Here is a 16,152-nt window from a genome sequence, read left to right on the forward strand (position 1 = left end):
GGATGGTCCTGGAGATGCTGGACCTGGTAGGGAGCAGTCCAAGCTCTTTGGGAGAGCCTCGAGGCCTTCCAGAGCATTCATAGCATCTTTTCCCTGCTTTGCCTGCCCTTCCCTGCTCAGAAAGCCAAGGAGATCCTGGCCAGGACACACAGAGCAGGTCCCTGGCACATGTGGAGCTCAGCCCTTCCTGGAACTCCTGCGGGGCTGGGAAGGAGGAGCACAAATTAAATCAGCTGGCACCTCTCAGAATGTCCCTCCAAACTAAAACCGAACAGATGAGTACAACCAAATCGAGCTCAAAACTGTGGCTTAAACTTCCTGGGATTGTTTTGGGCTGATTACTTGGACCAGCCCTCCAAGGCCCAGCCGTGAAAACACCTCTGCCACTTGAAAAATCTGTCGTCAGAGGGGAAATTATCCTCAGCAAGTAAACGCCACAGCTTCCTTTCCCCTGCTATCACGATCTTGTGCTGCTTATCTGCTTTTCTGATGCCATTTTGTGCCTCCAGGCCCAGCTCTGCCTTTCACTTACTCACAGGGGAAGGATTCCCCACCCAGCCCTGGGCATCCTGCGCTGGAATTTGGACCAAACGGAATGTCCTGTGCTCTGGGCCAGCCTGATCCGGGTGCCAGGAGGGGCAGGATGGTGGCAGGAGGGGGCTCTCTCCTGGTTTGTGCTGGGGAATGCTGCACCTCAACGTGAGCCACGAGTTTCTTTGTAATCTCCCTAATTCTTCAGGAGTTGGCTTGGATCCTCTGGTATTACTTGAGCTGATGCCCAAACCCTATTAAACAACCTTGTGACAGGGACTGGAGGGGGAAAGGTTGTGCTTTTTCCCATCAGATGTTGAGCAATTGGTGTGGGAAGCTGATAAATGTCAGAGCTGGTGACAGTGAGAGCTGGTGACATCATGGTGCTGTGGTGGCATCGCAGGTCCCAGGGTTCCTGTGGCTCCACAGGCCTGGGATTGCTCCCCTGAGGTGAGATGGGAGCTGCAGGAGCATCCTGGGTGCCCTTCCTGTGTCCCTCCCTGGTCCCTTCCCTGGTTCCCTCCCTGTTTTCCTTCCCTGGTTCCTTCCCTGGTTCCTTTCCTGGTTCCTTTCCTGGTTCCTTTCCCTGGTTCCCTCCCTGGCTCCTTCCCTGGTTCCTTCCCTGGTTCCTTCCCTGGTTCCCTCCCTGGTTCCTTCCCTGGTTCCTTTCCCTGGTTCCCTCCCTGGTCCCCTCCCTGATCCCTTCCCTGATCCCTTCCCTGGTTCCTTCCCTGGTTCCCTCCCTGGTTCCCTCCCTGATCCCTTCCCTGGTTCCTTTCCCTGGTTCCCTCCCTGGTTCCCTCCCTGATCCCTTCCCTGGTTCCTTCCCTGGTTCCCTCCCTGGTTCCTTCCCTGGTTCCTTTCCCTGGTTCCCTCCCTGGTCCCCTCCCTGGGTCCCTCCTTGGGTCCCTCCCTGGGTCCCTCCTTGGGTCCCTCCCTGGTCCCTCCCAGGTTCCCTCCCTGGTTCCTTCCCTATGTCCTGTCCCTGGGTCCCTCCCTGGGTCTCTCCCCTGGGTCCCTCCCCTGCTGCCCACTGGCCTGACACCCAGGATTTTGGGCAGGTGTCCAGAATCACACCACAGGTCTGTGACTCCAAAGAAGCCAAGGCTGATCCAAGAAGTTCCCATCCCTCCTGAGAGGCCTCAGAGAAGAAACCTCAAATTAGAGCTGCACTTTGAGAGATATTTCATCCTGATCCCAGCACATTTTGGGGGCCAAATGCCCCCTGAGGTCACCTGTGACAGGCAGAGGGGACACCCAGCACCCAGGCTGGGACTGTCTTGATTTGACAAAGGGCAGAGATCACATGTGGGGACAATCAGAGGCAAAGGGGGAGACAAAGAGAGAAAGAGAATGAGCAGGGGCTCGTCACATCGCCTGTGACAGTACTGGAAGGTGCTTGTGCTCTCTGCCACCAGAGGTGACATCAAAAAAACCTGTGCAGAACAGACCAGAGCAGGGAACAACGGGCTGGCTTTGTGCCTCTGTCCTGATGGGGTGACTCCAGAGCTCAGGATCAAGTGCCAGCAATGCCCATCAGTTCTGGCTGTTTGTTCCCACAAATCCATCCCCTCCAGCTTTCCACAAGTCAGAAATCCCCCACCAGCTCAGCTTTCCTTCATCCCCACCTGTGCTGCTGATCCCCAGGACTCCAGGGAAGGCAGGACTGCACACTGGAGGCTGCACAGAGCTCTTTGCTCTGCATTATTCACACTCCCCAAGCCCTGGCAAATTGCTTCGCCTCTGACCATCCTCCGCTGTAATTTTTTCAAGCTGAAGGAGTGTCTGTTCTGGATCTCCATCTGAAATGGCAATTGACTTTGAATCTTTTTGGAAGGCCCGGAAAGGAATGAAAGGCTTCCAAGCATCTTTGTGCTGTTTGGTGTCTGGAGTGGCTGCTCTCACAGGGGAGCAAAGAGAAGAAGCAGATCTGGGTGAGTAATTTAATCTGAATAAGGAAATTTACTGTGAGGCAACACCTCAGCCCTCAACGCTCTGAGTTCCCAGCACAGAACATCCTTGACCTCACTCTTCTCTGCCCTCAGCTGTGCTTCAGGTAACTCTGGGAAGGAGAAGCCTCCCCAGGGAGCAAATCCACAAGTCAAAGCCACGATTTCCTTTGCTCAGATAAGGCCCAGGGGGGCTGGGGCAGAGTGTGGATCCTCCCTTTATGTGGAGATGCTGTTCCAGGGCTTTCATCATCTCAGACAAAATTAGCACTGCAGTAATTACACAGCTGGGGAAAGTGCAAATATTACACATACATTACATATACATACTATATATATATATATACACACACACACACATATATATATGTGTATATATATGTATATATATGTGTATATATATGTGTGTATATATATAATATATATATTACAGATATATATGTAATATATATATATTATATATTACACAGCTGGGGAAAGTGCAAATATTACACATACAGTACATATACATACTATATATATATATACACACACATATATATGTATGTATATATATATGTATATATATGTGTATATATATGTGTATATATATGTGTATATATAATATATATATGTAATATATATGTAATATATATATTATATATTACACAGCTGGGGAAAGTGCAAATATTGCAGAGGGGTGAAACTGGAGCTGGAATTGGCAGGGACTGTCACCTTTTATCAATGTGAGGAAAGGGATGGGAGCTGTCTCAGTCCCCATGTGCAGACGTATTCACATGTGGCACTTCCCTGCTGGAGCTGCTCATCCCAAATCCTGAGGATTGCTATCACCAGAGGTTTTCCAAACCATTCTCCCACAGTTTTGGTCTGTGGCAAAGGAATTCTGTGGGTTTAGGACTTCTGTACTACCAGGGTTTGCTGGAGGCTGTTGGGAAATGCCTCATGGCTGGTGCTGTGTGTGTCTGTAAAGAACCACATCTGACTGCTTTACCTGGGACTTCTCCAAAAAGGAGGAGAAAATGGGAGGAAAGACAAAAAACACCTTCTCACTGAGTGGTTGCCTGTGGAAGAAGTGACCACTGGAGAGAAGTTTAATCAGTGTGGTGAGTAACTGCAGGAACTGCCACAAAACACCGCATTTCATTTCTCACTTCACATCCTCCCACAGGTCACCCTGGGAACCCTCCCGTGGAATTGGTGGGGTCCCATTTACTTCCCATGAGTAAGGGCCTTGACCTGGGCGGGCAGGGGAGGTTTCCCCTTGGAAACACTCCCTGGGCTCTTTCTGATTGCCACTTGGAGATCTGAAAGCATTGATGCACAATTCCTGCCCCACTCAGGGCATGGCTACCCCAACAAGGCATTTACCAGCCAAAATTCCTGCTGGAGACACCCAACACAGCCCCAGCGCAGAGCAGGGGGACTGGGGAGGCTCTGGGACAGCCTCCTCCCTGCTGCTGCTCTGCACCACGGTCACACAGAGGCCACCAGCTCCTTTTGGCACCTGGGCCAAGCTGGGATCGTGACGAACGAACACCAGACCAAAAATAGTCCTTGCCTTGTCAGGCAAGGCTGAGAGACACCCTGTGATCAAAGATGGGGAAGCACGAGCAGCGAACGCACTGCCCGGTAGTCGCAGCAGAGCAGCTGCCTGACACTTGTGCAGCTTCCTAGAGCCCGGAGAAAGGATGGGAAGGAGGAGGATGCTATGGATGGCTCAGCAGATGTTTCATTGGAGCTCCTCCCGTGCGTGAGAGAACGCACGAAGCTGCTCGATGGAAAATGTGCATCCAGAAGTGGACATGGCACTGGAGATGAGATAATTATTCAGGCATTTCTATTCTGGAGCCTTTCTGTGCAGAGTTTTACACAATAAACATCAGCGTTGCCTTTCTACACGCACACACGTTCCCTGGCCCGAACAAACGGGCAGCTCTTGGTCACTGATACGTCCCCAACTCTGTCCCTTTGGCCACAAATAGCTCATGGCCCTGTTTGAAAGGTTCCTGGTGGAGAGCAGCCAGGTTTGCCCGGCTATATTTACCTAAGCTGCCAAATGGGGCCGCCTCCCCCCAGCTCTGCTGCTATATATAAAGGGCAACGACGGAAAATAAACCAGCAAACGCCCGATCAATTCTATAACAAAATGTGTTCTGTGCTGATTTACGGTGCTGAGTCTGAGAGCTGTGCCCAAATCGCCTGGGGCTGGTCGGGAAATACTGGGACTTCACTGACAACAGGTTGACCCCACTTTTTGGGGGGGGCGGCATTTCGGGACGGGGGAGGGTCCCATCCCGGGAGGTGCAGAACGGCCCCCGAGGGGTGCTGGAGCCGGGGGAAGGCTGCGGGGGCTGAGCCTGGCGCGGCCTCGGCGCCGCTGTCGCCGCCGATGCTCCGGTGACCGCCCGGCGCCCGCCGCAGGTCCGGGCGCTGCCGCCAGGTGGCGGCCGAGGGGCCGGGATCGGGGCCGGGATCGGGATCGGGATCGGGATCGGGATCGGGATCGGGATCGGGGCCGGGATCGGGGCCGGGATCGGGATCGGGGCCAGGATCAGGATCGGGATCGGGATCGGGATCGGGGCCGGGATCGGGATCGGGATCGGGATCTGGAATCGGGATCGGGGCCGGGATCGGGATCGGGATCGGGGCCAGGATCGGGATCGGGGCCGGGATCGGGGCCGGGATCGGGATCGGGATCGGGATCGGGACCCGGATCGGGATCGGGATCGGGATCGGGGCCGGGGCCGGGGCCGGGGCCGGGATCGGGATCGGGATTGGGAACGGGAATGTGTTGGAATCGGGATCAGGATCGGGATCGGGATCTGGATCGGGACCGGGATTGGAATCGGGATCATGTCAGGATCGGGAATGTGTCAGGATCAGGATTGGGATCAGGAGCTGGACCAGAATCGGGATTGAGATCAGGATTGGGATTGAATCTGGATCAGGATCGGGATTGAGATCTGGATCAGGATCGGGATCAGGAACGGGATTGGGATCAGGAACAGGAACAGGAACAGGAACAGGAACAGGAACAGGATCAGGACCAGCACTGGGTTCGGGATCAGGATCACGATTGAGATCAGGATCAGGATCAGTCCAGACCCTAAAGGGGGATGGCAAATAAGAGGGAGAGCGGCTTGTTATGTGGGAAGACAGTGATAGGAAAAGGGGGAATGGTTTTAAACTGGAGGAGGGGAGGTTCAGATGAGATATTTGGGAGAAATTCCCCCATGAGCTGCAGCTGCCCCATCCCTGGAAGTGTCCAAGGCCAGGTTGGAGCAGCCTGATCTGTGGAAGGTGTCTGTGCCTGTGGCAGGGGTGGAACTGGCTGAGCTTTGAGCTCCTTTCCATCCCAAACCACTCCATGATTCCATGAGACATCTGCATGGGAAATCCTTGTGCATTTTTGCCAGTCCAAGGTAATTTTGTGTCATTTGGCCTGAAGAAAATACTGAGAGGTGTCGATATCCCAGTCCCAAATCCTCCTGGTTTTCCAGCGAGCAGCACAAACCCAAACCAGAACTGACCAACTTCCCACTGCCCTTGCCCGATGTTCATCCCCGGCAGCTCCTCAGCCACCAGGACTGACCCCACAAAAACCTCTCAACTCTGGAAGCAGCTCCCGTGCTGTGATTTTTAAGCCTGGTGAAAACACCGATCCACATTTTTCAGCCCAGATGTAAACTCCTTTTTAAGCCTGGTTCCATCTGTGTCACACTTCCTCTTGTCTGCCTGGAAGTGACTCTGTTGTCAGATGCTTCTTCCTTTTCCCTCCTTCGGGCCTCTCCTGCCCACCACAGACACCAACTCCCTCTGTTTGCAGGTTCCCAGCTCCAACCAGCAAAGATTTAAGAGATAAAAAAAGCTTCCAAGCAATTTTTTTTCCCCTCTTACACAACATTTCTGATGCCCTGGATGGTACCTGTTTTTTTTCCTGAAGGGAGCTCAGACCTCCTGCACAGCATGTGAGAAACAGGGGATAAACAAGGGGATAACGCCCTGTCCCACATCTGAGACCCAACTTCACACAAACTATGCACCAAATGGCACATGATAATGGGGGAGGAGATGCCAGTGGCCCTAATGAATGGTGGTGAGCAAGGCTGGAAAAATAAATGATATAATAATCTCTGATTATATCCCCTTTGACAGAAATTAATCTTGACCCAGAACAACGGCGCTGCTTTCCAAGGGAAAATAACCAGGATGAAGTTCTAACCATGAGTCAGGAGGCCAGTGCAGGGTGGTTTGTGTTTTCTCTTTGGTGTTTAGAATTTTGCTTCAGCTGGTAAATTTTGTGGAAAAGTCAGGGATGGGGTGAGAGCAACTCTCACACAGAAATTCCGGTTCCTGCCTCGTGGTGGCTGGGAAGGAGCTGCTGATCCTCAGCCCCAGGAACCGGCTCTTGGAAGCCCCAAGGAGATGTGCAATGCCCTGGAAGGTCCTGTTGTTTCACCACTGAACTGCCCAAAATGCACCCAGGTTCTTCCCTTGGGGCTGGTGGGAACATTCCTCCGATGAGCTGGGAACGACTGGAGGGTCAGGTCTGTGTCCCTGCTGGGGGCTGCACGTGTTGTTATTTTGGTTGGGTTTCTGGGAGGCTTCTTTGCTTTTTTTATTGCTCAGCCCTGCAATGAGGATGGGAAAAAATCCCTGGGAAGTCCTCCTGGAGAAAGAGCAGATGGGTGAGGAAGAGTCTCGCTGTCATTTATCCCATTTATCCCATTTATCCTATTTGTACTATTTTTCTGTTGTCCGGTGCCCTGCAGGAAGCTTTCCTAGGTCCTTTCCTAGGGAGGAAGGATTAAGAACTGGCTCCACCCAGAACACAGTCAGGGCCCACCTAAATATAAACCTGGAGAGGAGAAGGCTCCAGGGAGAGCTCAGAGCCCCTTGCAGGGCCTAAAGGGCACTCTGAGAAAGCGGGACCTGGGACAAGGGATGGAGGGACAGGACACAGGGAATGGCTTCCCACTGCTGGAGGGTGGATTTAGATGAGAAATTAGGAAGAAATTATTCCCTGTGAGGGTGGAGAGATCCTGGCACAGGGTGCCCAGAGAAACTGGATATGGAAGCTAAAAACCTGTAGCTGAAGGGAAGAAAAGCCCAATGTGCTCTCACAAGGTGTGTGGCAGAGAAATGTTCTTTATTGTGATGTCTTTATTCATTAAAAAAACCCAACCTGAAACTGCCTGCTTTGCTATACATCTTTATTACACATCGTGTTTGTACTGGGATAAATGAAATTAAAACAGCTACCAGAAGAAAAGCCAGAGAGCAGTGACTCCCCAGTATCCCAGCATGGGCTGGGATCAGAGGCTGGAGATAAAAGCAGGAGAAAATTTAGTGTAGCTTTTTATGGATTAACATGTCCAGGAGAGGAGTTTCTTCCTGATCCTCACCAGCTGACCCAGGCACACTTTACCAGCCACACTCGGGCATCGTACCCATTATTTGTATCTCTCTGTACCAAAAAAACACCCGACAAACCCCTAAATCAGGCTCCTGGTACTTTCACTCCCAGCAAAGCCATTCCAAAAGGAAGAATTTTTTCCAGGGGCTCCGAGGGAAGAGAACTTGGGGAGGGAAAGGCAGCTGAGCTTCTCATCTTCAGAGGGGGAGCTGCTTTCACACCCAGCACCTGGAAGTGGCACCTTCGGAAGGAATTTGGGGATTTTGGCCACTCATCTCAGTAGTGCCTGACCTCTGTGAGTACCTTTACTCTGCGATGAAGCAAACACCGTGGGTGAGCTCTGGCAAAGCGAGCAGTTCAGCTGTGTGCACGGGGGACATTCCCTGCTTGTGGAAATCACGGGATCACAGAGCAGCTGGCTTGGGAAGTTCCAGGTTGGCCTTTCTGTCTCACTCCTGACTCTGTTTCCTCCTCCATCAGGTTCCCCAGAGCCATCCCAGAGGTTACAAACCCTCATGTCTGCCACCCTCACCCTCATCTGTCACCCTCACCCTCTTTAAGTCTTTCCTAATTATTTTCCCTCCCTTTCTCCCCAGTTTCAGCCCCTCTTTTCCTGTCCCAGCCCCAGACTGTCCCTCCCTCTGACTGCAATTTCTGTGTTTTAGAGCTCTTTGCCTCCCAACCCCTTTTAGGACTGAAACACCTCGAGTCATTTCCCGCCTTCCTCACTGCCAGGTTTTCCACATCTCCCCATTCCCTTCCAATTGCTCCACGTCTTTCCCAAAAAGGGGTGCCCTGCCTTGACTAAAAGCATCCCAGCCAGGGTCTGAGGGGTGTGGAAGGGTTAATTCCCATGTCTGGAAGGTGATATTCTATTTTATTCAGTCCCAGTGGTGTTTTTTCCAACACCACAGCAGTACTGAGACCCTTCTACATTTTCCTACATTTTCCTACATTCCTTTCCTTTTTTTCCTACACTGTTTCCCCCACGTCTGCCAGTGTTTAAATCCAGGATACAAGAAGATGGCTTTTACTGCACTTATAAGTGGTTGCTGCTGATGAATCAGCACATTAAATAGGCTAATTAATGAGTTTTGGAATAACTAACACCCCCCAGGCTTTGGTTTTACCTAAAGGGAACACGTTTATCCAGAGACAAGTGCTAGCAAAAGAGAAATACATTAAAATAATCCAGCAATCCTACTACTACATGGAGTAAATTGCAGGGGAAAAAAACACTTAGCAGGCTATTTTTTCTTCATTAAACATGATGAGCTCATAAAAACCCAATTAATTAGTCAGAATGATGTGAATGACTCGTCAGAGCTAATTTTAGCAGCCTAAAGTTAGGCAGCATTACCACAGCAGTCGTTTCATCTCCTTCAGCAATAAATGGAGAGGGATGAACATTTCCAGGACAAACTCATCCTGCTTCCCTCAGCTCCCTAAAAACCCAAGGAAGGTGGGATGGACTCCCCTGTGGAGACAGAAGAGTTCCAGTAACACAGACAGCAACCAACACTGGATTTCTTTGCTGCTAAGGTCGGGTGAGATCAATCCCACAAACTCAAAGATGATTATTTTACGTTCGCAGGTTAATTAAACACAACACAAATGAACTGCAATCATCAGGGGCAAAAGCATGATGAGGCATTGCTCATGAAATAATTACAGAGATGTGCAGAGCATGGAACTTGCACGCCACAGACACCTTCAGAGCATCAACATTTTCCTTTTTTTCCCAGTTTGAGCCGACAGAGGAGTTGTTGGATTTCTCTGTGAAGGATCATTTTTACACAGCCATCCGAGACAAACAGTTTTCATTTTGACAAAATCACCCTGTTTGTTCTCCAGATTGATCTTTGTGTTTGCAAAGAAGCGCAGCACGCTAAAAAGAAAAGCGAAATGAAATGAAAGAGGATTTGATATAAAATATTGCGCAGCTCGCTCCAAACACGATCTTCTCCTCAAGGCTCAACCTGATTTCGCTGATTTAAAACTGGAGGTCTTGTTTTGATTTTTTTTTTTTTTTTTTTTTTTTTTTTTACTTCCTGCATCCCTCCAGCTGCTGAGGGAGCAGCACTTCAGGGAATGGCTCATGACCAGTGAAATGAAAGCTCTCCAGGACCCCACTGTGGATCCCACAGGACTGGGCAGGGTGTAAATAGGTGTCCAAAGCCACCCAGGAACACTGGGGTCAGTTATTCCTTTGTCCTACAAAGAACAGCCCCACACATTCCCCAGAGGAGCTCTGGGATGAGGCTGCATCTGAGGAATCATTTGTTGGGATAATGGAGCTTCAGAGCCTCTTGGAGGGACTGGGAATGGGCTTTCCAAACCAACGAGGCAGCTTTGAAACCCCTGACCTGGAGGGCACAGGGCACGGTTTGTGTGCCCTGCCAAGGTCCTTCTCTGTCTCCGGGCATGGCCAACCCTGGTCCCTGCAGGGGAAGAAAGTTCACACAGGGCTTGCTCAAGTGCAGGGGCTCCCTGGGCATCCCAAGGGGAAGCTGCTCGCTCGTGCCACAGCTGATCTGTCCCTGGTGCCCACAGCAGGCAGAGCCCAGCAGTGTGGGACAGCGTGGGACAGCGTGGGCACGCTGTCAGCGAGGTCTGGGATATAAATACTGCTGCACACGAGTTCACTGTTTGTATTTGAGGAGCTCAAGGGAAGAATTTGTTGGGAGGGGTTTTAACGGCAGCAAAAGTTAGATTTGGGACTCTATGGAGAGCCTGCTTAAGGTCACAGCTGCTTTCCTGTAGGAAACCTCTCCAGGATGTTGGCTGGGAGTTTTCACTGGGTCTTCTGGATCCTCACAGCTGGTGATGAGGGCAACAGCACTGAAGGACTTTTGGTTAGACTTGATTTCCAGGGCTGACTTCTCTGCTTGTTTTTCCCGCGTCTTCTCTGTGCGGTTCCACTCCTGCTCCTTGCGATCCAGCTGCATGGCGCTGCAGTGAGGGGCGTACACCTCCGTGGTCTCCTCAAACTGCAAGCAGTCCACCTTGTAGTACTTCTTCTTGACGTGCAAGACATCATTGAACCTGTGGCCCCACAGGATCTCTCTGGGAACATAGGAGCTCCGTGACTGGTGGGAAGTCCCCGTGGAGTCACCCGTGTAGACAAAAGTCACCAAGATCTCAAAGTTGTCCTTGGCCATAGCTTTGCGGTCCAGGCCGTACAAGGGGCTCTCGCTGTCGATCTCATGGACGACGGTCACTGGCGTGACCAGGATGATCTGGTCATTGAGCAGCTTGAGGTCCCTGTACTCCATGGTCATCCTCCCCTCCTTGTCCTCCTTGTAGCGCAGCAGCTGCGCTCGCACCGAGCCCTCCACCATGTGGTTGGGCCGGAAGTCCCCGATGCGCCACATGAGGCAGAATTTGTCGTCCCTCAGCCCAACCACGGCGTAGTAGCTGAAACGGATGGTCTGGGCTCTTTTCCGGGCCGTGGCCATCTTGGCCAAGGCTGCTCCAATGATGAAGGTGTCGATGATGCAGCTCAGCACCGACTGCAGGATCACCATGAGGATGGCGACCGAGCACTCCTCGGTCACGCAGCGGTACCCGTACCCGATGGTGGTCTGGGTCTCCAGGGAGAACAGGAAGGCTCCCGTGAAGCTGTGCACATTTGCCACGCAGGGGGTGACTTCCTCGTCACTGAACAAGTCCCCATGCTGGACGGCAATCAGCCAGAACACGAGGCCAAAGAACAGCCACGAGAGCACGTAGGACAGGGAGAAAATCACAAACATGTGGCGCCACTTGATGTCCACCAGCGTGGTGAAAATGTCCACCACGTAGCTCTCCCACTCTCCGAAGATGTGCTTGAAGTAGACATTGCAGCTGCCATCCTTGTGGAGAAACCTCTTCTGCAGCCTTTTCACCTCCTTTTCCGGGCTTTCCCGACAGGTGCCCCGGTTACTGACCTTGTTTCCCTGGATATTCACGGGCCTGTAGCAGCCGCTCTGCTCGTTCATCTTCCTCATCTCTGCCTCAGCTTACAGAAGGTCCCAGGGGTTGTTTTCTTTGTTCATTGGAAATCTGTGAAATAAAAGAGAAAGTCTATTTTCATTTGAATTTCCAAATCTGAACACGTTCACTCTGTGGCCACCACGGGTAATTTTTGGAAGGGTACAGGCCGTGGCATCCATTACAGATCTTTGCTCAAAACCAGGCCTGGAAATATGAGACAGCTAAAAATCCAACCCATTGGAAATGTCCTCATCAACCCTAAAATTTGGTCTGTAGATGAAAAGAGAAATCAAAACCTTTGTGGTGACCCCCATTGTGAGTAACTCCTTTAATGATCCCATGAAACAACATTAAAAGCAGGGTGAGCTCCCCTGAGCAGTCACAGGAGTGGCACAAACCACTTAAATTAGGCCAAATATTGGAAGTAATTAATTGTTTTTTGCAATTTTCCTTGTTTTCCTCCATTAGAAAAAAACTGGGAAAACCCCTTTATTTAGAGGAAAAACTTCAGTCACATGGGCAGGGAAATGCAGTGATGGTGTGTTTTAACCAGAAAATTAATCAAACAGACAATCATTCATCATTATTTATGTTTCAGCCTAGAAAAACCTGCTCATGGAAGTGAACTTGACTGGGCTGGTGCTACACAGACATGTTTGTTCAACTTGGAGAAAATTATTTACATTACTTACATTATTTACATTATTTACATTATTTTCAAATGAAACAAGAAACCTCTCTGAGGTCCTGGAAAGCTTCTGAAACAGTTCCTTAAAGCAAACAAAAAAAAATCCGGCTGCCAATACTATTTAAATCTTGATTAATGAGTTTGAAACAAAGATGGAGGGTGTTAATGGAAGTTGTGGGTGACACAAATTTAGGAAGTGATGTGGATTAGGAGATTCCTTGGTCAGAGCAGAGAAGAACTGAGCAGTGCCACTGCTGGGCCATATTTAGTGACCAATAACAAGAGTTACCTTAGAAATGGAATTGAATTTCCTCATCACCTGGAATCCAATTAAAAACACAGCATTTAAAAAGGCAAATCCTCTTCCTGCAGGTCTCCAGCTCATTCCATGACATCCCAACCATTGACACACAAACCAGTCAGAAGTGATGGGGACACAGCAGAACAATTCCAATTGTTTGCCAATTTCATGCTTCTAACTGATATTCCTAAAGGAAAAAAAAACCCTAATATTTTTGTGGGAAACCTGTCATTATTCCTCCAGAAACAGCAAGTTCTCGATGGAAAAATGATGAGCACTTTTCCCATTTTTAAGCTGGTTTCAGAGTTCGGATGTAGGTTTTCAATGGAACCAACAAATCCATGGAAAATGAATTTAAGAAAAGCGAATTTCAGGAAAACCAACTCTCCTGGGGGAATTTTTTTCCTCAGGTCTTCAGTCCCTTTGCCTGAGCAGAAATGACTGCACACACTTCCAGGCAGAGGAGAGTCAGGCCCATGGAGTGTAAAATATATTGGATGGACTGGATTAACAGCCCAAGAACTCTCCTCTCATCCAAGGAACAATGACAAGCATGCAGAGACATTCATCCAAAAACACTTAAAAGCCAAACATAGTTTCCATTTCTTTTTTTCTCTTTTTTTTTCCTTTTTTTTTTTTTCCAGCCCAGAAATGAATGTGACATATGGTGTCGTAGCCTCAGAATGTGGCCTTCATTAAAAAACACAACATTAATGCTTCCAAAAATACTTCTTGGAATAGGGTCTTTGGAAACATTCATATGACTTGCTTTGCTCAGAGTTTTAAACAAACACTGCAGCCTGGTCTATTGAAGATGCTTGACCCAACATTTTCGAAGTCATATTTAACAACAAACAAAAACTGGAAACTGTTGAGGGTTGTTTGTTTGTTTTGTTTGAAGGGCCTCATAACATGAGGTGTGAAAATGAAGCGAATTGTAACCAGGAGCCAGTATAATCTTAAATAAAAACATCTGTAGGTCTTTGTCATGAGGGGCTGCTCCGATCTCTGCTCCCTGGGACAGGGACAGGACCCGGGGAATGCTGGAGCTGTGCCAGGGGAGGTTTTGTTGGGTATCAGGGAAAGGTTCTTCCCCAGAGGGTGCTGGGCACTGCCCAGGCTCCCCAGGGAATGGTCCCGGCCCCGAGGCTGCCAGAGCTCCAGGAGCGTTTGGGCAGCGCTGCCAGGGATGCCCAGGGTGGGGTTGTTGGGGGGTCTGGGCAGGGCCAGGAGCTGCACTGGATGATCCTTCATCCCTTCCATCTTAATATTCCATGACTCCATGATTCTAGCAGTTTTCTTATTGACTGGTTCAAACCAGAGTTCCTTGAAAACACTCCCAAACACCGCAGGACTCTAAAGGGGACTCAACCTCATGAATCCAAGGCTCCTGAGTGAATTCCACTCTCCGCTGTCGCCATCAGAAAATCGCCTGATTTCCAAAATTGTGTTTTGCTGGCACGACCTTCAGATTTTGGTGGGAAGAACCTTGGATTGTGACACACAGAGCAACGGGGTAAAGGCCGCTCTGATCTCCTGGTCGTCTGTCACAACCAGGAGACAACTTTGATGGGGAGGGGCCTTGTTTTAGGAGCTCTGACTCTACACAGGGTCTCTCCTAAATACACGTTGCAGTTATACAAATACTGCCATGGATGTCTGAGATGAGTTTTTGGCTGGTATAAGAAGCCATGGAACAGGTTGGGATTTTCCAAAACAATCCAAAGTATGTCTGCAATAAGAACGGGAATGTGTTGCAGAGCTCCCTAAACCAAAACCAAATATCCAGCCCTGGAGCTGGATAGAGGAAAAAAGAACCAGTGCAGAGCAAGGTTACCAGACCAGGATTGCTCCCAGGACCTGAGTTCAGCTTTCTTGGTCGTGTTGAAAATTGGATTTCTCGGAAGCATTTGGTATTGCCCAGTGGGGGCTGCCCCAGGTGACCTAAAACCCCAAACTGCCCAGTGGAGACTGCCCCAGGTGATCAGAAATCTCTGGAAATAACCCCCTCAGCCACTCCAAAGCACTGAAAAATGTTCCCCAGTATTCTGGGTGTGCTTACAGATAAGCCAAACCTGCACTTTTCAAGGCCACCTCTTCAAGTCTCCCGAGTGCAATAATAATCACAATTAACGATCATGCATCATAATTAATAACTCTTTGACATTGATGTTGCTCAGAACGTTCAGGTCCAAAGACCCACCCTTCAGTGTTCCTGGATTCTGTAAGTCAGGATTAGGATCTGTCCCTCATTCCTGGGGACAGCGTTAACAGACACGTGATTTCCCTGCTCCGGACGAGGACAGGGAAGTTGGGAACGCAGCCGTTCCTCCCTCCCTCTGCTGAGGCACTCTGACTGCTGCAGAACACTCCGAAGACTCTGATTACGACCAAATTATTACCAAACCACAGACTCCCAGCCAGACTGATAAGCTTCAACCTTAGAGTAATTTCAAAAAGCTGATTTTCCCAACTGGAAGTATCTGACACATCCCTAAGAAAGCCACACGATTCCATGAGAGGTCCTGTTACCTGCTAAAGATTCACAAAGGGGGTGGAGGAGGATTTAAAAACATTCTCTCCTCACTAAAGCTCAAGATCTGTTGATGCAAATGACTCTCAGATGTTGCCAGGAAGCGTTTTCACCTTCCCCTAATGCTGACACATAAACCCTCCCTCTTTTCTGTCTTGCTTTTACTTTCTGTGGGTTTTTTCCTGGATTTCTGGGCATGTCTGTGCACATCGTGAGCCTCCCCTTGCGCTGCAGCACTGCTGAAGTTCACAGTACTTTTGCTCTCCGTTCTTATAAATGTATTTCCCCCCTCCAAATGAAAGTTTCTCAGACATAAAAATGGAGCAGTGAAGCCAGGCAGGAAGACAGAAACTGAGAAATCTCGAAGATTTCTTTAGGGTAAATGGGAGAGAGTTGTTCTAAAGAATAAATGTATCAGACTCAGAGGTCAAAAACCAGAATAATTCTTAATCAATTCTTAATAGTGCTTCATTATCTCAGCCAAGGCCAGGATTTTACTGTGTTGGATCCTGAAGTGCTCAGGGGGATACAGAACTGCTCCAGAGATCTGTGTTCAGGGGGCTGCACAGTGAACCCCCAAACTGGTATTGTTTAAAAACATCACCCCAATCAGATACGGGAGGAAATTCCTGTATTTCAGAGGTCATAAAGGAATGCAGTGGCAGAAGCAGAACAAACCCAGCACCCACTTCTACCCAGTGAAGAGCTGCCACAAAGCAAACACCAGCAGGAACAGATTTTCTTATCATATTTGTATTT

At 49.6% G+C, this 16,152-nt stretch overlaps 1 protein-coding gene across 3 annotated transcripts in view; it reads right to left on the minus strand.

Moving 5' to 3' along the window:
* Positions 1-7,608: 7,608 nt before the first annotated feature.
* KCNJ16 (potassium inwardly rectifying channel subfamily J member 16) overlaps positions 7,609-16,152 on the minus strand; it is a 35,108-nt gene continuing 26,564 nt past the window's right edge. For 2 of the 3 annotated variants that reach the window (XM_069032989.1, XM_069032991.1), the window contains one exon: positions 7,609-11,940. In XM_069032989.1, the coding sequence (XP_068889090.1) occupies positions 10,605-11,885 (1,281 nt within the window). In that variant the 5' untranslated portion in view covers positions 11,886-11,940 and the 3' untranslated portion in view covers positions 7,609-10,604. Of the gene's footprint in view, positions 11,941-12,848; positions 13,048-16,152 lie in introns of all 3 variants that reach the window. The other variant, XM_069032990.1, reaches the window with a different exon arrangement.

This window comes from Aphelocoma coerulescens, chromosome 18 (assembly GCF_041296385.1).
Source record: "Aphelocoma coerulescens isolate FSJ_1873_10779 chromosome 18, UR_Acoe_1.0, whole genome shotgun sequence".
Classification (NCBI taxonomy): Eukaryota; Metazoa; Chordata; class Aves; order Passeriformes; family Corvidae; genus Aphelocoma; species Aphelocoma coerulescens.